Here is a 25,059-nt window from a genome sequence, read left to right on the forward strand (position 1 = left end):
GGTTTTTATTTTGAAATTTGATAAATGATAAAAGGCAAATTCGATATTTCAAATTTTTTTCTTATTAATCTTATAACGGCATGTCAATTGTTAGAAAACATAAAATGCAGTTCGTCAATTTGATGAAGATTAGAGGTAGTTTAAGAGATTTACTCTATATAATAAAATAATAATATATACAAATAGTATAAAATATATTATATAATATTATTAATAACAAGAAAGTATTATATATAATATAGAATATTATATAATATAATATGTTATTAATAATATAACTAATATATTATAAAATTTCTGTTGAGATTTGAGCCAGAGGTTTGGACTTTATTTGTTGTGAGGTTGAGCAAATCCGGATTTCCATCATATACGACAGCATCCAAAATGGGGTCCATTCAACCACTCAACACTTCAACAGTGTTGCGTGGGCCCCGCCATATTTACGAACCACACGAGTGCCCGAGGGCACCATCGTTACAAACGCTGCAGTAATGTAGTTCCAGGCACGTAGAATTCAATGCGTCGTCCAGCTGCGAAACGCAAACTCCGAACAACTTACTCCATAGAAGTTAGAACTCACGTCATTGAATTCAACGTACTCTCTCTCCTTCCTCCTCTCCCTCTCGTCTTCAGGGCTTGTTCTACCTCTAAAGCCAAAACCCCTTGATCATTTATCGCGAGCTGATGCACTGATGACTCATTTACGGAGGGCTCGTTGCTACTGGATCTGCAAACGTGGATGGAATGGTATGTCATTCGAATCTTACGTCTATTCGTCTACTGCTCTTTGGTAGACAGAATATATGGTTGTCTTAAAGATTAGATTGAGCTTTGGATATGATCTTATGCTTTGTTGGATAATTTAGTATTTAACGACGGAATTACGTCCAATAGAGGTTTTCTGTTTCGTTGGAGAAATAGGAGATTTTGAGGTTTGAAGGATAATTAGGGTTCTATGTTGTTCTGAAGGAATTGGGAGGGGAGGGATACGAATTTTAACGTCATTTTGGACAGCTAGTCATTCATGTTTGGGCGTTTCAGATTTTTAATTGGTCCGAATTAGAGAAGCGTGTCTATTAAGAGATTGCTTAATGCAAACTCACGACCAGTTAAGCCAGCTATGTTGGAGGCGGTGCAGGAGATTGCCATTTATGTTCACAGGTTCCACAATCTCGACTTGTTCCAACAAGGGTATGTATTCTGCCATTTAGCTAATTGGTTTCCTTTTTCCAATTTCTCTCCTGGAAGAAAACTTCTCCTTGTTATGAGCAAGGAAGTTTGGGGCGGCAGGCTATTAATTATATCTGTTTCATTAATCAACAATGCTCCTGTTTCACTCTTCAAAGTTTAGTAATGCATGCAGCATGCTTATTTTTATATTTATATATATTTATTTTTTGCGTCTTTCTGTTGTTTTCCTAGATGGTATCAAATAAAGATTACCATGAGATGGGAGGATGATACTTACACCTCACCCGGAATTCCTGCAAGAGTTGTTCAATACGAAGGTACTGCTGCTTAAAGTTACATTGGGTCATTTGAATCTTATATATGAGTTATCTCGTTAACATTAGACATGACAAAAGCTAAAAAAAATTTCATTGTGTAATAAAAATTAGAATAATATGCACTCATAAACTCTATTTTTACCGGTGAGCTGGCAGCCTCATTGGCATTCTTAAGGGTATAGACAAAAAAGACATTGGGACTGTAGAAAGGCTTACCTACTGAAACTAGGAACTTGTTGTCAATCCTTTTTTATCAATAACTAGTTGAGTGGCACATACAAATGCACGTGCAATAGGAAGATTGAACTTTTTGAATCTGAACTTCCTATTTGCGCTCATTTTGATTAAAATCCTTGAAGGAGTGTACTTGGACCCTCTAAGGCCTAATGGCCTGATCTGGACTCCTCCCTTGGCTTTTTTCTTTCATGCCCCTTCTTTAAGGTCTTTTCTGAACCCCCTTGCCTGTGCAGCCTTTTCGTGTGAAATAGGTTTGGTGTAGGCCTACCCCACCTAGAATTGTAGATTTATTTGGGATTTTTATGAGAAGATTACCTATGATTTGCTATAGAAAAGGAAACCTAATTACCACTTAGCTCCTCATTTGCATGTTCTCTGCAAAGCAAATAGCGAGACTTGCTATCATTTACTAATCTTTTATCAATTTGTTACTTGTATTTGTTTTTTTTTTCCCTGCTTTGTTTTGGGTGTAGATGGAATCCTCTAGATAGCATGTCAAGCTTATTTACTTCCATAAATTTTGCTTGGTTGAAGAAAAGGGTTAGGATTATGTGGAAAAAGAACAAGGGATGCAGTTGGACAGTATGGGAAGAGAGAAATGCAAGGATATTTAAAGAAAAAGAAATAAAGAAGGAAGATATAATTAAATGAATAACCACCAGAACGACAAAGTTCCTTTTCCATGGAATTCACTCGAAAATCTGGTGAATCTTCTTTTCTTGAGTCTTGGAGACAATCAATTCGATCCCAACCCTTTCCCTGTGGAGGTTTTGAAGCTCCACAAGCTTCAAAAAACATCAGACAAGAGTTGCTTGTACTGTATGTATGTATTGCTCTTTTATCTTTAATAAAATTTCAAAAGTCAATTATCAAATAAAAAAAAAAAGGAAAAGGAAACAAATGTGAGGAGATAAATACCAGTTTGATCTCCTTTTGAAGCTTATCACAAGTGCTGATTTTCTCTAGAGCTACCTCCCAAAAAAAAGTTCTGATTTTTATGTGGTGGTCAGTTCTAAACCTCTTTAATGGGAAAGGGTGGCAAGGAAGATTGAGGAAGTGATAGGACTTGAAAGAAAGAGGCAAAACTAAACAAACCAGAAGGGGAAATGGTCCAAATGTGATTATTAGAACAAGAGACATCTAGAAAGACACCATTAAGAATTTCAAGAAGGCTAGAGACAAAAGAAAGCTCCACATCCCTAAGGGGTCTTCTAAAGATAAGGACCCAATTGATACCTGATGAAGAAGTCACAATAAATCTGGAAAATAGCTCTATTTTATAGGATGAAAGAGAGTAGAGGCTAGGAAATCTATCCTTCAAAGCAATGTCCTCAAGGATCATCCAAAAAGAAAAATCTAACACCAGAGCAAGCATTGTATCTAATGTTGCTACATTGGGCCATACCATCCTAAAAATTTTCTTTGTTTTTTTTGAAAAAGGTAATGTATTGTATTGTATTAAGTATCAAGATAACTATGTGTGGGCAAGTACAAGGAGATTCTGTTCATTAAACCCCCTGAGAACAATCAAAAATATCTATAGACAAAAAAAGATTGATTGCACTCTCCATACAAGTTCCACTAATAAAAACCAGCCCCTGGTCTGTACTACTTTAAAAAGTACGAATGGCCTCAAGAATATTTCTGGAATTTTCTAAGGACAATATTTACCCCTCTATATTTAAATTTAATGATAAAAAAATGAGGGCAAATAGGGTAATTGGTTCTTGATATTAAATGAGTTGAAAAGAGGTAATTTAAAGATATTAAATGCATTCAATCCTCTCATTAAATCCAACATTTAAGTTATTAACTTGCACTCATGTTCATTGAATCATATACTTAAGTCATTTTTATTTCTTCTCATCATTAAGTTCTATTAATTAAATCCATACTTAATAAATTAATAATTCCAATAACGTAAAAGCTTATACCTTTAAAATCTACCTAGCAAAAATAGTGTTTTCATATAAGTGATGGTAAGAAATTAAATCATTTTGGGTCAATTGGATTAATCCAGGCTGCCACGATTAAATAATAAAATTAAAAAATATATAAAATGAAAAAAATAGAAATTAAAAAAATTGGGAACATTTTTAACATACATATTGAACAATAATAAGTATGTTAAATAAGAAATGTTTTTATTAATGATGAAAATGGAATGTAAAATTTAAAACCAATTAGAAATAAACATATTTTCCTATTCTCTCTCATTAAATCCTATATTTAAAATATATTTTTCTCATCATTAAATTCTTGTAATTAAATCAACAATATTAATTTTAGTAGTATAAAAATAAATATTTTGAAAAGTAATTTGAAAACAAGACCATTTTCTTCCCTCCTAGTGGTGGGCAAGAAATTTGACCATTTGGGGTCAAATGGATTAATAAATAATGCCATAATTAAATGATAAAAATTAAAATAAATAACTATAAAATGTAAGAAGTATTTCTATTAATGATCAAAATGGAAAACCAATTTCAAAGTCTACCTAGAAATTAAATGATGTCATAGTCAAATAATAAAATTTTTAATAATAGAAAATACAAAGAATCACAAAAATAAAAAAAAGATAAGAAAAAATTTTGGGTACATATCTAATGTTATATATTTATAAAAAATAAAATATTGGGTACATCTCTAATATTGCACATTCATTATATTGAACAAAAATAAGATTTATACATAAGAAATAATTTTATCAATGATGGAAATGTAATACAAAATTTAATGTCAACCTAGAAATCAAACAATTTTTATTTTTAGATGGTGGGTTAGTGGTTTGAGTAAAATGATACCATAGACAAACAAAAATTAAGTGTGATAAGTAAAAAATATTTTATATAATGTAAATGAAATATATAATTTAAAGGGAAAATTATAGTCAAAGTCGGTTGTACATTTAAAATTAGGTTGCAGGTTGGTCTTGAAACCAACCAAACTCTGAAAACCGGCTCTACATTTCAAATTATAAAAGCCCTCGCCATGTCATCGGAGGCTTATGTGGCTGTTGCCAACATGGGACTCTTATTCGATGTTGGACACAACAGAAAACCTATATCGAAAATAGGTTTTCAGTTTCTCTCCCACTCCCTCTGTCTCTCGATCTCCCTCCCTTCTCTCTTACTCTCACAGTCATCTCTCGATCTCCGGCTCCCTTTGTCTCTCCCACTCTCTCTACTTCGGTCTATAGCCAAATTAAAACCTTTCTCTCTATTGTTCTCCCTCAATCTTTCTCATTCTTCTCCCTCACTCTCCCTCTCGGTTAAAATCTCCTTCTCCCTCAATCTCTATCGTTCTCCAATTGGTGTAAATTTCATAGCCAAGAGTTTCTTGTGAATTTTATCAAATCGGTGTAATAATTTTTGAACCACACCAAGTTGGTCTCATGTTCTTTTATACGATCTGATTAATACCATATAAGTGTGTAAAAAAATTAGAAAATAAAAAAAATGAGAGAGGGAGAAGGAGAGAAACAGAGGGAGAACGATAGAAATTAAGGGAGAAGGAGAGATCGACCGAGAAAGAGAATGAAAGAGATTGAGGGAGAACGATAGGTAGAGAGAGAGAATGAGAGAAATTGATATAGAGAATGTAAATACAAAAACCAAAAGCCATTTTTATTTATTTTCAAATCACGTAGTCATTGAGCAAATGAAGATGACAGTGAGTGAAAGAGTGTGAGGGAGATTGAGAGAAAGAGAGAGAGAAACTAAAAACCCTTTTTTATTTTCCAATCACCCAACATTAAAGGGCAGTTTCAGTATAAGCTTTTTATTGTGTCCAATATGGATTAAGAGTCCCATGTTGGCAATAGCCACATAACCCTCCAATGACACGGCAAGGGCTTTTATAACTTGAAATGTAGAGCCGTTATAGTTTTGTTGGTTTATGGATCAACTTGTAACTAAATTTTAAATGTACAGCCGGCTCCGACTATAATTATCTATAATTTAAAACTAATCCAAAAGCAATGCTATTTCTTATCTAGATGGTGGGTCAATGATGCAACTTAAAAAAAAAATGCATGATGTCATAATTGAATAATAAATATTTAAGTTTATTTTTAATCATATTGTTACTTTTTTTAATTTTCAATTTCTATCTTAACTATGATATATCTAAAATTCAAGTAATTAATATGAAAAAAAAAATTCTCACGTGCAACGCATGTGCTTAATTACTAGTTAATCCAAAAGAGAGGTTAATTGTAGCTTCTTCTGGATTCCTTTTTGCTAAAAATTCCACATATTTCTCTCAACCCAATGTGCCTTCAGGAGTAAGTGGGGTATTTTGGATTGAGGAGGGTCATGTTATAGCTATATTCTCCAGTCCAATTGCAGTAGGGGATTCATTGAGGGCAGAAATGCTTGCAGTGTTAGAGGGTGTACACTGGACAAAAATCTCAATTGCAACAAATTAATCATTGAGGGTGATTCAAAAGTGGTAATAGGGTGGCTGTTGAATGGTGAGGAAGTAATGTGGAAGTACAGGAATGAAATTACAAAGCTTAAATGGCTAGCAACTTCCAAGTGAGAATTCAATGGGTGCAAAGATCAGCCAATTCTGACCTTGGGTTGGGCTAAGCCTGAGTCTAAGGTTTGCGCTTTTAGGGTTGGGAGGTTGACCTTCAACCTGACCCAACCCATTCGGGCTACACCCCTACCCCCAAATCCTTATCACCAGCCTCCCTCTGCATCAGATCTTGAGAGCTTTCATCACCATCTTTGCTTATTGCCTTTGAGCTTTACCTAGCATAGGTCATTCCTTCCTCATTTCTACCAAATTGCTAACTGTCACAATGCATTTCCAAATTGCTATCAAATGCCTTCTCCATTCAGAAATTCTTTATCATATATATAAAAGGTACACATGCCTTTGAGGATCCTCTATTACATACCTCCAGAATTAGGAGTGCTAATTTAACAAAACAACCAAACACTCGTAAAGCCTAAACACCCCTACATTGAAATATCCATATTGCCTTCCACTCTAAAGATGTCCTCTATTCGTCTTTTAGTTGCTATGGAAGATCTTTCCCATCTACTTCCCTGCTTTATCCTCATCAACTGGTCCACCCTTAATGAAAGTCTAGTAATTGTGTCCTCTCGTTTTGCAGGGTTGTTGTATATATATTTTTTGGAGAAAAAGATTTAACTTGATATATTTCAACTTTTGGTCAATCCAGAATTGGTCATTTTTGTGTTGGAATCTTTTAAGAAACTTCATATCGGAGTATAGTTTTCAAGGCGCCAAGGCGAGGAAAACATAGATCCTAGGGTAGATCCCTAGGTACCCTAACCACATTTCCTTAATAATTATTGATAACTTTCATAAGAAATGTATTAAAGTATAGAAAATCAACATATTCATGAGAAGAAAAAGAAGGAAAAGAAAATTCAAAAAATATAGGGGCTGAACCCTTATTTTTGCTATAGTAAAAGAAGAAAAGAAAAAGTAGTAGTAGAAGAAGAAGAAGAAGAGAATGTGCTTTAGACAAAATTTTAAGTTCTTCCTTATTTATTGGTTCAGTCTTTGAAGTATTTGAAGTCTTTGAGGGTTCAATACAGCATTTAGCAATGTTTGTGTTGTTTAAACCCTAACAAATAAGAAAATAATAAAAATAAATTAATATATAAACACACAAAATGAACATTTTAGTTTAATAATGTCTATTTTATAATTATAATTTCAAAAAATAAAGAATAAAAAAGTATTTTATAATAGAAAGTACAAAACTGCTTGGCGATTAGGCGAGCCAAGCCTCAAAAGGTGCCTTATCACCTAGGCATCACCTTGACAACTATCACCTTATATAAAAATTAAGGTTTTGCCCTTTCTTCTTGAGTTTTAAAAATTTTAACGGGTTTTTGTTCCCACCTTAGAGTGGGTAATTGGAATTATTTCTGTATGTCTATCTGCTACAAAATGTAGTCCTTTGCTGTTCCAAGCAATTCAAATCCTGAATGTATTTTGTTGTCCATTATAGCGTATTGGCATACTAATAAAAAAAAGAGCATATAGCATTTCATTAATTGCTCTGTTCTTTCTGCATTTGTATACTGCTATTCATGTATTCTTCAGGCTTTTAGAGCAACTTAAGGTTGAGAAATAATGACATCATAAAAGGGTTGATGCAGCTCCTGACGGGGGCCTTGATAATGCCCTTGGAGTTTGGAGGATTGATGATACAGACAACAGTTTCTACACACAACCATTCAGGATTAAATATGCAAGACAGGATGTTCTTTTATCTGTCATGATCTCATTTAATCTGTCTCTTGAAAAGTGTGAGGTACTTTCTCTTTTCTCCACCTCTCCAAGAAAAACAAAAGTCTATATGATCAGTTAGTAGTACCAACCATCAAATTTTAACTGATGATGTTATGTTTCACTGCTTGAGTCTTACAATGTCACCCACTTGGCATGTTCCAGTTTGCCAAGATGGTTGGTACTGTTGCATGCTTGAATGGTAATTGACTGTCTATGCAATTTCAGGTCCCAGCAACATCAGCTGTAATTTTGAAATTTGAGCTTCTGTTTTCTCCGATATTAGAAAATGGGTCAGTAGAAAGACTTTTAATTTCATCGCATTGCTTATTAAGCTGTTTGTTTTCATCTTGTAATTATCTGAGTGATTGGTGATGTGCATATTGCAATGTCTATGTTGAATCACATCATCATCATCATCACCTAAGCTTTATCTAAGACTTAATGTGTGATAGATAATTAGATACCTTTTGACTCATAAAAAAAAATGTGTGATACCTTTTGTGCAGGTTCGATATGCAGGCATCTTTGGATGCATTTCCTGCTGCTGTCCATGAATTTCAGATTCCTCCTAAAGCTCTTTTGGGTTTGCATTCATATTGCCCTGTCCATTTTGATTATTTCCATGCGGTGCTTGTTGATTTAAGTGTGCACATTGTTCTACTGAAAGCTGGAGCTCATGGTCCTCGACAGAAGGTACCCAGGTTTGTCACTGCTCCAGTCTCTAAGTTTATTTTATTTTTGATAAGTAACCATATTGATTGCATTAAGAAACTCCTTAATACCCAAAAAACTGAGTAGCAGTTCAAAGAAGTGCAGATCCAGCTTTGTAATTTTTTTCCTTTACAGCCCCTACTTCTGTTAACGGGGTTTTTCTTGTGTAATGTTTTTATTGGTTTCTTGATATTAACTGTTTATATAATGTTCACTTTACTCTATTGATTTATTAGAATAACTGTCTCAGCTGGAATATTTCAGTGATTCACAGTCAGTTGGAGATATTGCTGGTGTAAATTGTGATGGGTCTAATCAAGTATGCACTTTCCACTTTCAATTCTCATTCAATAGAATTTCTTTTTTCATGCTTTGCATTAGTTAGTATGCCTTCTATTTTCATGATAGATTGGTATTTTTTTTTTGTATATTATGTTTCCTCTTTTTGACATGTCTCATCAATTGTTTTAACTTTCCAGGTTTTTTTGTTGCTTTTTCAACAATACCTGGTTGCTTCCTCTTTATTCCCATGTATTCCTATGGGTGGTCTATCCTTCCCTTGCTTGCGTTTTATGATAGATTTTAGACGTTCACTGGGATGGGTGTATCTTGGTCTTGTCTTGGAAGATAGTGATGAAAAATTTGATCACAATCTGAGCCTAAATGATGTGGGCTACCAAGGACCTTCAGTGTTTGAAGGAGCCTCTATAGGTAACATGGGACTGGTTTCTTTCTTGTTTTCTCCTTTTGGTTGATAAAAAAGATTTACAATAAAGCTTAAAAAAGAGGGATGACTAATCAGATTACAGATATTGCTAACTCCCTTGAGAAGTGCCCAACAAGCACCTGAAACCAGTCATAAAAAAAAAGACCCTAACTATGCACACATACACATATATGTATATGTATAGTTTTTAAGGCACTAAGTCAAGGGCCTTGAGGCTGGATGACAGCATAGTGCCTTGTCTCCTAGGTGATTTAGGTCTATTATCGAACTATCAAAGAAGAGAAAGAAGGGAGAGAGGAGAGAAAAGAAGAAGAAGAAAAACGTGAGAGAGCCAAAAGAAAAATTCTCATCCAATTTCTCCTCTTTCTACCAAAATGCATTTGATCAAGTATGTAATCTAGGAAATCACAGTTCATGTGTCATATGCCTTCACCAAATCTACTTTATATATCAACCCTTCTTTGCCACCCTTCAGTCTCGAGTCTAAAAGTTCATTTGCAATTAGGACCCCATCCAACATCTGTCTATTTGGCACAAAAGCTCCCTGTGATGGAGATATTATGTAAGCTATGACCTTTATCATCTGATTAGCCAATAATTTTGCTTGAATTTGGTAGAAGGCTAGAAGCTGCTTCTTAGGCTAACTGGCCTATAGTCTTTTAGCTGGGTAGCACCCCTCACTTTTTGAATTGAAGTGAAAAAGATGGCATTCAAGCTTTGTTCCAGTGAAGCACTATTGTTGAATTCCTCCAAAAGCCTTTATTAGATGTAGGCAGGGATACTTAGTTGTTTCCCCATCTTTATTTGGTATTGTTTCAGGCTTCTGTTTTGTGTTTTTCTCTCTGTCACAGTCAACAGGGGTATTTTTGTCATTTTACCACATTTTTGTTAAGTCATATAAAAGCCAATGAGGGGGGCAGCAGAACCAATTCATTCTGCTCTCTCTTTCTCTCATTTCTTCTTCTCTTCTCCTTCTCCTCTTTTGTTTTGCTTTCTTTTTTCCTTCTCTTTTCTTGAACTGATTTTGTACTAATCCTAGGACTGCTACAGCAATCTTTCAAGTTGGTATCAGAGCAGGTTTGGGTCTCATGTATGCATAGCCCAGCCAGCTGTATGAGACTCTATTAGGGCTGCAGTTTCAGACCTTTGTTGCCTGATTCTTGGAGGTCAGTGAAGTTCAGTGCTCTGTTCGAACTCCTTTTTTTTTGATCAATAACATGAAACTTTATTAAAGATATGAAACTATGTGAAGTTTAGGTACAAAGGGGAGGTAAAAAGACTTAACTCCCCATCAAAGAGTACAAGGAAAAATAAAAAATTAGCCCAAAAAATCGAATCCCTATTCACCCCTTGCTTTGCTAACCCATCAGCAAAGGAATTAGCAGTCCTCTTCACCCAGTTGTAATGAACCACTATATCCCTACTCAGCCATTTAAATTTATTCTTCTCATTGTTGTAACTCCATAAGCCGCTGTCTCCCCCTTTTAGCCACCTAATCACCACCTCCGAGTCACCTTCAAGGACCAAACATTTGATGTTCAGCTCCCTTGCTCTTTGGATTCCTTCCAGGGCTGCGAGGATATCAGCCCTAAGAGAGCCTCCTTCCCCAATTGGGCCTGAAAACATAGCAATAATAGCCCCCATCTCATTCCTGAATACTCCCCCGATCCCAGAAGGCCCTGGGTTCCTTAAACAGCTGCTATCAAAATTCAGTTTTATAAACCCAGAAAGAGGAGGGGACCACAAAGGACTGCAGCTCCTCTTACAGAGGGCAGAGGAAGCTATCTCCTTCCAATTTCTCCCCAAATCAGCCACAGAATAATCTGAGAACAGTTCCATAATTTTCAACCAATGTGCCACCCTTAACAGAATTAGATCCAATAAGTTTCCGATGGTTCTTTCCTTATCTGAAAATATTCGTGAGTTTCTTTCTTCCCATAAAATCCAACACACTGCAGCCCTGATGCTTCTCCACATAGTCTTCCTTCTCTTCCTCGGCCATCTGAAAAAGGAGGGAGAGAACAAGCTTTGGACACTCCCAGGGGGTATCCAAACACACCCAAAAAGGGAAAAGACCCACTCCCAAACTGATTTAGCAACCGAACAAGTAACCATAAGGTGGTAACCAGTTTCCCCATCAGCTTTATAGAGAGTACATCTATTAGGAAGTAAACAAGAGTTGGGTCTCTTCTTTTGAAGTATGTCATTTGTGTTAATTCTTTCCAGAAAAGTTTTCCAGCAAAAACTACCTACCCGAGGAGGAATGGGTCTAATCCAAATTTCTTTAACCGGGAAAGACAACCCAATGGGATCAGAATGCTGAGTTAAAGCCTCAAAATATGAGGCACAAGAGAGAACACTTGAAGAGGAATCTGTTTTAACTCAGTTGAAAAACAGTCCTAGAAGTAGGGACTGTGTTTGAAACAAAGGAAACTAGCAAGAGAAGATTAGAGAAGAAGAGAGAGCTGCGGCAAGAAGAGTTAGAGGATGAGAGTTTCGAACATTACCTCCCTCTAACTCTCTAATACACTTTTATTAAATTAATCTTTTAGTAATTATAAGAGAGGTCCTTAGTTGGACAGGAAATTACAAAAAGAGGAACATAAAAGAGTATGGGCCCAGAATAAGGCCCATTACAGAGAATAACATAAAGATAACATACAGTAACAGCCTTCGGGCCATTCAGCCCATCTTCTCTACACTCCCCCTCAAGCTGAGCATAGATGTCAATCATGCCCAGCTTGCCAGTGTCTTGATGAAGTCTTGCCTTGGAGATGCCTTTGGTGAGAGTCTGCCAATTGGCCTTCAGAGGTAACGAATGGAAGGCACACTTCTCCGGAGGAGACTCTTTCTCGGATAAAATGTCTATCAACTTCAATATGTTTGGTTCGATCATGTTGTACCGGGTTGTGAGCAATGTTGATGACAGCCTGATTATCACAGTACAACATCATGGGTTTGTCATGATCAATCCCAAGTTCTTCCATTAAGGACCTTAGCCACAACAATTCCGAGACCCCATGTGCCATGGCCCTATACTCTGCTTCTGCAGAAGATCTGGCCACAACAGATTGTTTCTTACTCTTCCAGGAGACAACATTACCAGCCACCAGACTGCAATATCTTGAAGTAGATCTTCTGTCATCCATATTTCCAGCCCAATTAGCATCCGTATAGGCTTCAAGTTTCAAGTGGTCATGCTTGGTAAATAGGATTCCTTTCCCTGGAGAGCCTTTCAGATAGCACAAAATCCGTTCTACTGCTGCCATATGAGTATCTCTAGGAGCATGCATGAATTGGCTAATGCAACTGACAGCATACGCAATATCTAGTCTAGTCATGCACAGGTACAGGAGCTTCCCAAGAAGTCTCTGAAAAACCTCTTTGTCTTCCAACAGAGTTCCATCTGTAGCTGAAAGTTTGTGACTCATATCAATGGGAGTTGCAGCTAGTTTTGCACCCAGTTTTCTAGTTTCAGACAATAAATCAAGAACATATTTCCTTTGGGAAATAAGGATCCCATCCTTGGATCTGACAACTTCTATGCCAAGGAAGTATCTCAACTCCCCCAGATCCTTAATCTCAAATTCTATATGGAGGAAAGACTTAAGAGCCAGAATGCCTGAGGCATCATCACCAGTCACTATAATGTCATCAACATACACAATGAGATACACTGCCAAAGATCTACTTTTCTTCACAAACAGAGTATGATCCGACTGTGTCTGAACATAGCCGAATTTAACAAGTGCAGCTCTAAATCTCTCAAACCAGGCTCTAGGAGATTGTTTGAGACCATAAAGAGATTTCTTCAATCTGCATACCTTTCCTTGCATATCTTTCCCATACATCCCTGGGGGAAGGCACATGTAGACTTCCTCATGTAAGTCACCATTCGGGAATACATTCTTTACATCCAACTGATAGAGAGGCCAATCAAAGTGAGCTGCCAGAGATAAAAGAACCCTCACAGATGTCATCTTGGCAAGGGGCAAAAGTCTCTAGGTAGTCAATCCCATATGTCTGTGTATACCCTTTTGCAACAAGCCTAGCCTTATACCTCTCAATAGTTCCATCAACCCTGTATTTAATGGTGAAAACCCACTTGCACCCAACCGGATCCTTCCCTTCAGGCAAATCCACCACCTCCCAAGTACCATTTGCATGTAGAGCATTCATTTCGGTTTCCATGGCATCTCTCCATTCTGGAATCCCAAGAGCTTCTGAGACAGACCTAGGAATGGGGTTAGAAGCAACAGAAGAGAGATAGGCAAAGTATGAAGGAGAAAGAGGGTCATAAGAAAGGTGTTTGGAAATGCAGTGTGCAGTACATTTCCGCTTCCCTTTCCTAACAACAATGGGGACATGAAGGTCTGGAAAAGATGATTCCAAAGGAGTTGAAGCAGTACCTGTTATCTCATATGTGATTGGGAATGTATGAGCTTCATCTGTTGTAAGGGAAACCACTTGCTCTTTCCTGAATCTCTGCCTTTGATACACTTTGGGATTATGGATAGGGCGAGGGGGTAAAGAAATAGGGTCCCTTGGACAAGAGGTATGAAGTGATTGATCCTCCTTTGACTCATTTGGTGAGGATACAGGTTTGTTAAGAGACTCAACTGGGACAGGAAGAGGAAGAGCAAAAACTTGTGACAGACTCTCACCCTGTGGACAAAGTCCATCTTGAGAGGAACTATAAAAAGGAGAAAGTTCATTAAAGGTAACATCCATAGAGACATGTCGGCTGCTAGTCTTTGGATCAAAACAGCAATAACCCTTTTGTGTGGGGGAGTAACCAAGGAAGATACATTTGTGGGCTTTCGGTTCAAACTTGTGTCTTTGCACACTTGGAATGTGAACATAGCAGGTACAGCCAAACACACGAAGAGGAATTGGGAAGAGATCCTTGTCTGGATGAAGAAGACTGAAGGGGGATTTAAACCCTAGAACCCTGGATGGCATACGGTTTATGAGATAGGCAAACAAAAGGCTCCTTGCAACTTCAACAATATGTTTATTTTTCCTCTCAACAATTCCATTTTGTTCAGGGGTTCTAACACAGGAGCTTTGATGAATAACCCCCATGTCTGAAAGATACAAGGATAAACTCTTCTCAAAGTACTCTTTTGCATTGTCAGATCTCAAAACCTTAATTCTGGTACCAAATTGAGTTAGAGCAAGCTCATGAAATTGCCTCACAAGTCTTGGGACTTCATCCCGGGATTTCATTAAGTATATCCATGTGAAGTTAGAGAAGTCATCAATGAACAAAATAAAATATCTGTAACCCCCCATAGAGGATAAATGGTATGGCCCCCACACATCAGAGTGCACAATATGAAAAAGAAAAGAGGATCTTTTATTGCTCACAGGGTAATTTTTTCTACAATGCTTTGACAACTGACAGGACTCACAATTGAGACTAGACACTGACTTCCTTAAATAGTTTTGGAAACAAATGGCTTAAAGCAGAAAAAAGTAAATGACCCAACCAACAATGACTCAACATAATTTGACTAACAGACTCTGAAAAAGTAGAACCAAAAGCAACATTCTTGGGATGATCAAAGCATTGGCCAGGGGTGTCAAGCAAGTATATTCCATTCGCTTCATGGCCACTCCCAATCACCTTCTGAGACTTCAGGTCCTGAAACACACAGTGAGAAGGGAAAAAGGTTACACAACAATTCAATGATTTGGTTAGGCTACTTACAGATAACAAATTGGTATTTAATTTAGGCACATGAAGAGTGGAATGTAAGAGTAAGGAGTCTGTAGCCTTGACGGTTCCCTTGCCGGAAATAGGGGCAAGAGAACCATCAGCTAAGGTGATTTTGTCACGGCCAGGAAGTAAATCATATGAAACAAATAAAGTGGAAATGTTGGTCATGTGATCAGAAGCACCTGAGTCTATGATCCAAGGGGTTTTGTGTTTACTTGAGGTGAATGCATGGTTAGCGGAAGCCCTTATACCTGAGTGAGCAAAGGCAATGGTGGCTGAACTTCCAGAAGGGATGGATGATGAAGATGCACCTTCAAGCTGACTGATCATCTTTCCAAACTTCTCATATTCAGCTTTCATGGCTGCCAACTGTGCACTGGTAGATTCAACCTCTGTATCTGTGCCTGTGGCTGCATGTGCACTTCCTGTCTTTCTACTATCATTCTTCTTCTGGAATCTGATAGGTACAAGATTTGGATGCAACTTCCAGCACTTGTCTTTTGAATGTTTCGGCTTCTTACAATATTCACACACCACTTCTTTCCTTCCTAAGCCACTGTGAGCTTCTGTAACCCCTTTGGGTTTAATTCCCATATTTGCAAAATGATCATTAATACCAACTCCTTGAACCTGCACTTGCCTTCTACTTCCTTCACTGCTAACCAGAGTATATGCTTGTGACAATGAAACATCTTCCTTGGACAAGATGTTTTGCTTTGTAATATCATATTCAGAATTCAGCCCTGTCAAGAACTCAAACACCCTATTCCGTTCAACCAATTTCCTGTATGTTTCAGCAACCTAAGCGGTATCCCAAGTCACAGCCTCTATCAAATCAATCTCTTGCCATATAGATTTTAAGATTGAGAAGTACGCTGCAAGTGACTTCTCCCCCTGTCTTAGATTTTTCACATCACTTCTCAGTTTGTAAGCTCTAGCAACATTCAACTTCTGGGAATAGGTCTTTGCAATACTATCCCAGATCTCTTTAGCCGAATTCATCCACAGATAATGTTGACTGATCTGTGGCTGCATTGAGTTCACAAGCCACCCAATCACAGTGTAGTTTTCTTGTACCCATCTCTCATAAGATGGATCATCTTCTGGAGGAGCTTTCTTGCTCCCAGAAATAAAACCCCATTTTCCTTTTCTACAAATATAGATTTTCACTGATTGTGACCAAGCTAAGTAATTGGTCCCATCAAGCTTGACTGTAGTTAGAGCTAGCATAGAATCGGTTGGGGTTCCCAACATCTACCCATATTCAATAGTATTCTTGTTTTCAAAGTTTGAGAAATCCATCATGCAAAGTTCGGTGATAGTTCTTTTCTTTTCTGTTTCAGCCTCCAAAAGACACCCAACAACCTCTAAACACAAGATATTTCTGATTCTAACAGCCGATGTCCCAAGAGGAAGACAAAGGAAATACAGTCCTTGAGAGACCTTCTGTTGAACACAGTGTGCAATACTTAACAGCCCACTGTTTACTATTTCAGCCTTCAAAGTATAGGGCACTGTTTACTGTTTCAGCCTTCAAGAAGGGGCTGGAATGAAGATGAGACTAATACCTCTTAGTTTTAACAGTCTCAGCAACTTCCCAACCCAATAATCAGCCGAATAGGACCTCCAAAAACAACCCAGAAATTTCTGGGTAGGAGCAGTCCAGTAACAGTGGCCGAATGAAGCAGTCTCAGCAGCAGTGATTCCAGGGGTATTTCGGCTACTTGACAGTCCAGAAAAGAGATACAAAACAACCCAGAAATCTCTGGATTAAGTTAGACCAGAGGATAGCCGAATAGTAGCACTGTTTCCAAGGAAACTTCTGCCCTTTTAACAGTTAGAACAGTGAAAAATTAACCCAGAAACAACTGAGCAAAGACTTACAGTAAGAGTCTCTGGTTTGTACAATAAACCAGGCCAAACACTTGTCCTCTAGGATGACTTCGAAAAACCCTTTTCTCTGATTTCAAATCAGGCAAAGCAACTTGTTCTCTGATTCTTCCTAATCACCGAACCCTTATCCAAGTGTGTAGAAGCTTGGGAACCCTCCAATGACCTCCAAGAATCAAGCGGATGACTGTAAACTCTCAGCCCTAGAACCTCCTCATGTAGTTGGCTGGACTAGAACCACATGAGGGACACGCCAAGCAGTGGCCTGCTCTGATACCAAGTTGAAAAACAGTCCTAGAAGTAGGGACTGTGTTTGAAACAAAGGAAACTAGCAAGAGAAGATTAGAGAAGAAGAGAGAGCTGCGGCAAGAAGAGTTAGAGGATGAGAGTTTCGAATATTACCTCCCTCTAACTCTCTAATACACTTTTATTAAGTTAATCTTTTAGTAATTACAAGAGAGGTCCTTAGTTGGACAAGAAATTACAAAAAGAGGAACATAAAAGAGTATGGGACCAGAATAAGGCCCATTACAGAGAAGAACATAAAGATAACATACAGTAACAGCCTATGGGCCATTCGGCCCATATTCTCTACAAACTCCTTTCTGAATTCTATTTTTTCCCAGTGACCAGGAAGGATCAGAGTTTTTGTGCGATTGGGGTTTAGGGGTTAAACCTCAAGTTGAAAGTGGCACTCAGTGTTTTCTGGGTGGTTTTTTGATTATTCTTGAGATCGACTGCAAGTGGAGGACATTCAGAAGTTTCAGAAAGTTGTGGCTGAAGTTTTCTTGTGTTCTCATATTTACTTCTAGGGGTTTTCCTTCTTGGAACAACCGGTTTTGAGTGCTAGCCGATTGGTTTTGACATTCAGAAGTTTCAGAAAGTTGCGACTGAAGTTTTCTTGTGTTCTCATCTCTATTTCTGGGGTTTTCCTTGTTGGAACAACCAATTTTAAGTAGCAGCCGATTGGTTTTAACTTGACTATTGATTTTTTTTTTTTCAAATCCTTCTTTTCTCTATCAGAAAAATCGGGCAGTGTGGCATTTTGTTCAATTCAGCACGGAGAATGTTGGAAATGAGTTTAAACCAATTGGGGAAGGACTTGTAGGGGCTGGTAGTGTAACAGACAACAACCCTTTCCAGATTATGACCATTAATTTGATGGAACAAACTATCTTGAGTGGGCTCGATCTGCAATGATGGCCATTGGAGGAAGGGGTAAGTTAGGGTATGTAAATGGTGACGCTAAAAAGCCAGCCAAAGAAGATCCTTCTTATGCAAAGTGGATTCAAGAAAATTATTTGGTTATGACTTGGCTTTACAACTCAATGCAGCCTCATATAAGTAGAAATTATCCTTGGGCAAAGACGGCTAAGGACATTTGGAATAATATGAAGGAAACTTACTCTTAGTCCCTTGATGTAGCCAGGATTTATTAGCTGAAAACTGAAGTGGCAAATCTGAAACAAGGGGAGAAACCATTGTCAATTTACTTCTCACCTTTGAAGTCTCTATGGCGTGAAATTGATCACTTGGAGACAATTGAATGGGAAAATCAAAGGGATGCAAGAACGTAAAACAAATTGGTGGAAAGAAATAGGATTTTTGAATTTCTTGTAAGGCTGAATTCTGAATTTGATATTGTGAGACAACTTCTCACTAAGGAAAGTGTTACCTTGTCTCAAGCATATTATTTGGTACATAGTGAGGAGAGTAGAAGGAAAGTTATGATATAAAAGTCCCAAATTGAATCAGCCTTAGCAGCTGAGGCCGAAGCATGGTGGTGACAAGGAGAAAGAGGTAAGGAAGGAAGAGAAAAAGGAGGTGGTCCATGACTATTGCAAAAAACCTAGACACACTAAAGAGACTTGCTGGAAGCTTTATCCTCAGTTGGCGCCTTCAAGAATTAAGAATAAGAAGGGAAATGCAAATGTAGCCACTACTATAGATGTTCCACCTTCTACTGGAGCTAGATCTACGTCCTTGGAGACTACTAGTTGAAGAAAGAATGGGAAAATCCCTTGATCTGACAGAAGAGGCCTTCAGTAAAGAATACATGATGGAGACTACTAGTTGAAGCCATACCTACACTGAACGTATTTGACTTTTGATTAGTAACTAATAAGCTTTATTTGCTATAAAAATTAATGTTGTACAAAAAGAGTGTCTGCACAGCACCCCTTGAAAGAGTTAAGCCAGCTCCTTCTACCCATCCTTTGGATATCTCATCCTTTTACAAATTTCCCCTCAAGATTCCCAGCCTGGAGGGGTTTTCCTTCAATACAATTCTTCCTTTTTTGTCCTTGTTTGGCTAACTCATCAGCTAATCTGTTATCCCAGTGATATGCTCCCTAATACTAGTTAGTGGTGCAAGTGTGCTTCTTTGCATCTGGCTCCAAGGTTTTCTGGAAAAAACTGCATCGATCACATTACTTCATCATCCCTATTGTAGTTTCTCCTAAATCCATTTCAAGCTCTCTAATTAAAAATTTGTCTTTTATGATGCCTTTTATGCCCTTTTACTTTAGTTTATCTACACAATATGATATGGCTTTACATCATTGCACTTAAAACTATTACACCTTCCATGTGGAACACCAATGTGAGACAAAAGGTTATCCTGAAAAATGCCTTGCCACTTGGGCTATTGTTTTTTTTTTTTTGTTTTTGTTTTTATAACTATGATCACTCATTCAAGGACTTAGCTTTTTTTTTTTTTTTGTCTATGACAGGTTTACTCTGAAGATCTCCAGGTTGTAATTGCCTAGATTTAGGATAAAGACATTTCTAGTGGCTCTTGGAGGCTTTTCATAAGATTAGAGATGAGATCTTTGACCTAAGAGTGGGCACTTGTTCCATTAAATAATTGAAAATGTAGGAATGGATGCAGTTGGAGAAGAAAATGGACAATAATACCTCTGCTGGTGAATGTGATTCTTTTGCAAGTGGTGGATATGGTTTCTAAGGTAGGGTATCTTTCCCAATACCTTCCCCCTCCTGTTTGGGCACTCTCCAATAATTCATTGGGTCTTTTTCAGTCTTGGACCTTGATGAAAGGATTTTTGATGCTTTCAGTCCTGGTGCATTGGTTGGCGAATTGATAGCTGGAATTAGGTCTGCTTCCATTGCAGAGTTGCAAAGCTGCGGAACTGCTGAGAGGTCTTCAGATAGTGGTAATCTTCCATTGCCTGTGGTCAAAGATCAGTTAGGTAGGATAAAAGGCGTTAAGGTTGTTTCCCTGTTGGCTGTAGGATAGCATCCAAAGATCTATAGAAGTTATCCTATTGCTGAGATGGATAATGAGGAGGATTGGATGGACAATGAAAGTTATGCCCGGCTAAAAGCCTGACATAGAGGGGTCAACGATCAGAGTCAATGCCAATGCTACCTAGAGTGTTGGAGAATACTTAGTGGAGTAGATATAGTTGGATGAAATGCATCAAATTGAACAATCACTCCCTTTGGATCAGGTGGTGGACAGTGAAATCCAAGTGGTCTTATCTTAGACTTATTCTTTTTGGGATTGAGATCTCACCGGAGACTTCTAGGAGATTCGAAGAACATAATAGAGGTAGGAGTTAGCTGGAGCAGGGTCTAGGTGTTGCTATTTCAAAGGGGAAGATTGTGTGATTGACAAGGTGTCTAACCTCACCTGTCATCTCATGGGATGTGCCACAACTGAGTGCTAAGAGGTGTGTGGGTTGGAAGTATGCATGTGATGATGTGAAGGTGGGAGAGAGTGGGGCATGTGGGAGGTAACAGAGGGCATTGCGGAACCTAGTATGGAGAGAGGCAGAAGTAAAAGGAAACTTGAAGGGGAATTTAAAAAAGCACTGACTTTTGGCATGATAGATGGAGGCCACATACATTTTGGCTAACAGGTCAGCAACAGATTGACAGACACTTTGGCTTAGCAATGCACTGCAAGGGATCCTTTATTTGGGCAAAAATGTAATGTAAAGAAGAAATAGGGTGGAGATTGTATATACAGAAAACAGAAAGGAGTGCTGCCATTCTGGGCACTTTGTATATATGTTTTCCTCATTATCTAATAAGCTTAACAGTTACCCATCAAAAGAAAAAAAATTCAAAAAGTACCAGGAGAAGGGGGTAGAGGGAAGAGGAATTTAGGGAGTGCTTGTGTAGAGGTTGGTGCTAAGTTAGCTATTTCTTATTGTTTGGCTCTTTGAGGTTTGTCCAGTTACAGTAGCACTTATTGTAAAGATTGGGTTTTCTATTATATTTCTTATTGTTTTTTAATGAGTTGTGGTTAATGCAGGCTAGGATTGTCTCTTTGGGGGATTGTTTCCTTATTTGTATGGTGGTGAATGGTGATGATGTGGTTTCTGGTCTTCTTAGGTACGGTTGGACCATTTTAATTTGCTACTTCCTGCCTTATTGTCCTTTTATTTTGGGCATTGTTAGTGGATGTGGCAGTGAACAGAGTGGCGTAGTGGAACAGGATTCATGTGGCCAACTCCATGTAGTTGGGGCAAGGCTTGGTAGAATTGAGTTGTATTTTTGGCCTTTGTCTTGTATACTTTTTTTTTCTTCTTTTAGTGCATTTTATTTTACCATGAAAAGGAAACTATATAAACATAATATGAGCACCAGGGGATATGATCTTGTGTAAACAATTTTTCTATCCTATCTTTATGTTAAATCAAGTAAGATGCAGATTTTTATTCTTAGATGAAGTGCTTTTTGCTGATTCTTTTAGCTGCTTCTAGATCTTTCCTTCCTGTATACACTTTTGAAACTTTTTAAACAGTTGAGTATTGACTTCTCATTTATCAGGTGTCGGGCCAAAGGGATTCCACCTATTCAAATCAAATTGCATTTCTTAAAGCACTCTTGGTTGCTCGTGACATACTTCTTGACGAACTAGAAAAGCTTAACAAAGCAATTGATCAAACAATAGATTTGACTCATCTTACCTCCATTCTGGGTGACAATAAGTTTATAGGCACAAATCTGCGAGCAGATCTACATAATACTGATGCTGAGGATTTAAGGAAAGGAGCAAGACTTGTAGCAAGCAAGTCAAAAAATGGTTTTCAGGTACTTGCTTTATCTTTGGGATTCACAGTGTACCTTATATTGTCTGTATTATCTATTCTGTAAATTCCGTTTAATCTCCGAAGTTCTGTCCTTCAGCAGAATGGTACTACTGATGAAGTGCTTCAGTCTCGGTCTCTTTTTAAGGAGAATCTGTTATGCACTTTCAATTCATTGGGCAGCCAAGTTTCATTTCTATGGAACACATTTCTGAATTTCCACAGGTTTGTTCTACTCTATCTCAAAGTTTCCCCTATCCTTAGTTCTGTTGTACGGTAATAAATTTTTTTGATCAATAACAACAATCAAGAATTTCATTAAAGATCAGATGGTAAACGGCCTCACTTTGACAGAAAAACAGAGGAGGTGTGAGAAATACAGTAGTGAACTTTCCAAACATTGTAAAGACAAGTGAAAAGTACAGTAAACCCTGTGGATTAAGGCCTGGTCTGGTGCTCTCCTACTAGTTTAGATTGTTCTGTGGTAAGGTATTTATAGGTGGTGTATAGTGTGTATACCTAATAAGAAAATGTTGATTGCTATTTCCATCCTAATCCTCTTTGATATGTTAGTGAGTATGCCCTACTGCACTTATAGAAGTGCTTTCCCTGGTCATCGATCAATCAGACTATATACCTTAGTTCTCTACTGACACTGTGGCCATATGGCTGGTGTTAGCACAACCATACATCTACATTGACACACTAATAGTGGTAATCTTAATCTCTTTTTTAATACAATGTTATCATTTATCAAAAACAAAAAAAAAAAGAAAAGAAAAGAAAAGTACAGATACTGCAATACAAACTTGTCATATTCAGAAAGTATTAAGGGTAGATGTAATTCAACAAGGGGTTCTCCTGTACAGCACATTATAAGAATGGCATAGGCTATGGTCCTGTTAAAATCTCATTTCTCATCAACCCCCACCTCATTTTTTTGTTATGCTATCAGCAACCAAATTAGTGGATATTAGGGCTCATCTAAATGAGGGTTTTGATCTGGCACCGAGAGTCTAGATCCTTTGATCTGGTAACTGAGGCAGCATTTGTTAATGTTCCAATAGAGCATTTGTGGTGATCTGGGAACAAAAAAGCAACTACTTTTCTTCTCGGGAATATCAGAACCATTCTAATAGAAAATTACAAAATGTTTCCTAAGTATCCATGGTATTTTGGGGCTCTCCTTCATTAGGAGCTACCACACTACTGGCATTTCTGAATTTGCCCCCTAAAGCCTGAAGGACTGAGCTATCCCAATGAGTGCCCATCCAAAACTAAGTTTGTTGCTAAATCTCACTAGGAGGTGTCCAGTTCTAGTCAAGTCCTTTTTTTTGGGGTGGGTGGGGGGAGGGATCCTACACATTACAAATTACCAAGTAGTTATTCTTTGTAATTATGACTTATGAGATGATTTGAGGTTAGCCATGGGTATATTAAACCCAGTGATTTAAAAGACGCTCCTAGGCGCACAGCTGAGGCGCATTTTGGGGTATGCGCCTCGCCCAAGTCCTAGGCACACCTCTTTCAAAAGGCGTGCGCCTGATGCGCCTTGCGCCCAGGTCCTATTTGCTGATGTTGTTTATTCATTCATTGCAATAAAATATCTTCTTAAAAGGCAATGAAAGTTGTAAAATCATTATTTTTTATGTGAGAAATAAGAATTTCAGACCCTAACATAGACTTGTTCGGGCTTGCCTCGAGGGGCGTGCTACAAAGGTGACTCATAGAATCAAGAATGCAATATGTTTTACATCACATTAAGGAAACAAAGAGATTGTGGGTTTTACATGCTTGAAAATGCTTTATATGTTTGCTTTTATTTTTAAATTTTCATTTGAATACCTTTACGTGTTATGTTTATGTATTTTAATTTTAGATAGTAGGTTTTTTAAATAATTTATTTTAAAAATTTAAGTTTATATTTTTTGTTAACATTATGTTTAATATTTTTTTTAAATTTTCTGCATTTAATTGTTTTTTGGAATTTTCTGACATTTTTTTTGTTTTTTAGCTTTTTTTTTGTAATTTTGTGCCTTTCTTAAAAAGGTGCGCGCCTTGCGCCTCAGGCGCAAATTGGCCCTTGCGCTTTTTAAAAACACTGATTAAACCTAAATGAACTGATCCATATCTATCAACATGACCATGTTTTACATTCTCATTATAATTTGTTTTTTCTTTATGTTCAATGATAATTCATTATTGATCCAAAATCAAGATGAGTGTGGCAGAAATGTGTATGCTGAGATGGATGAGTGGAAAAACTAGAAAGGATGAGGTTGGAAATGAAGTTATTTGAAGGAACCTAGGAGTAGATCCATTAGGTAATAAAATGAGAGAAAGTAGACTAAGATGGTTCAGCCACATGCATAGAAGACATTTGACAGAACCCATAAGAAGAAGTGATCTATTGCATGCTGAAGTAGTAAGAAATGATTTTAGAGCTAATAACAATAGATATGGCATTAAACAGAACTGAATGGAAAAACAGGAGTCATGTAGCCCCATATAGTTGGAATAAGGTTTGGATGATGATGATCCAAAATTGAGATTGATGGTAATCTCACTAGGTGTTTAATCCTGATTAATCTCATGTCTTTTTCTTTTCCTTTCTTGTTGGGTGGGTGGGTGGGAATCTAAGCTTTACAAACTAACAGTTATAGAGCTGCAAATTGTATCCGATTGTCCAAATTCGAATTTGATCCCATTAAGGGTGATCTAAATTTGATTTGTTTATAATTAGACCAAATATGGACCCACCCCTAACCAATCTAATATAATCCAATCAATTCAATTTAAATATATATGCTCATATATATATATATATTTAAAATTTATATTGTATCTATTTGTATCTATTAGTGAAGTTGGTTTAAATGTTGTTTTTTTACTAAATTGTCATAACTTCAAGTTTCATAGTAATTTTTA

At 37.3% G+C, this 25,059-nt stretch overlaps 1 protein-coding gene across 11 annotated transcripts in view; it reads left to right on the forward strand.

The window, feature by feature from the left end:
- Positions 1-401: 401 nt before the first annotated feature.
- The window catches only part of LOC148851586 (uncharacterized), a 61,432-nt gene continuing 36,774 nt past the window's right edge, over positions 402-25,059 (forward strand). The window contains exons 1-9 of one of the 11 annotated variants that reach the window (XM_088942781.1): positions 402-747; positions 1,042-1,191; positions 1,423-1,508; positions 7,892-8,046; positions 8,250-8,314; positions 8,531-8,717; positions 8,986-9,054; positions 21,872-22,135; positions 22,232-22,356. In XM_088942781.1, the coding sequence (XP_088798907.1) occupies positions 1,121-1,191; positions 1,423-1,508; positions 7,892-8,046; positions 8,250-8,314; positions 8,531-8,717; positions 8,986-9,054; positions 21,872-22,135; positions 22,232-22,356 (1,022 nt within the window). In that variant the 5' untranslated portion in view covers positions 402-747; positions 1,042-1,120. Of the gene's footprint in view, positions 748-969; positions 1,192-1,422; positions 1,509-7,880; positions 8,047-8,249; positions 8,315-8,530; positions 8,726-8,985; positions 9,055-21,871; positions 22,136-22,231; positions 22,357-25,059 lie in introns of those variants that run through there. The other 10 variants (XM_088942776.1, XM_088942777.1, XM_088942779.1 and 7 more) reach the window with 10 other exon arrangements.

Source organism: Nelumbo lutea, chromosome 5 (genome assembly GCF_056320005.1).
Source record: "Nelumbo lutea isolate HS-2025 chromosome 5, American lotus-T2T, whole genome shotgun sequence".
NCBI lineage: Eukaryota > Viridiplantae > Streptophyta > Magnoliopsida > Proteales > Nelumbonaceae > Nelumbo > Nelumbo lutea.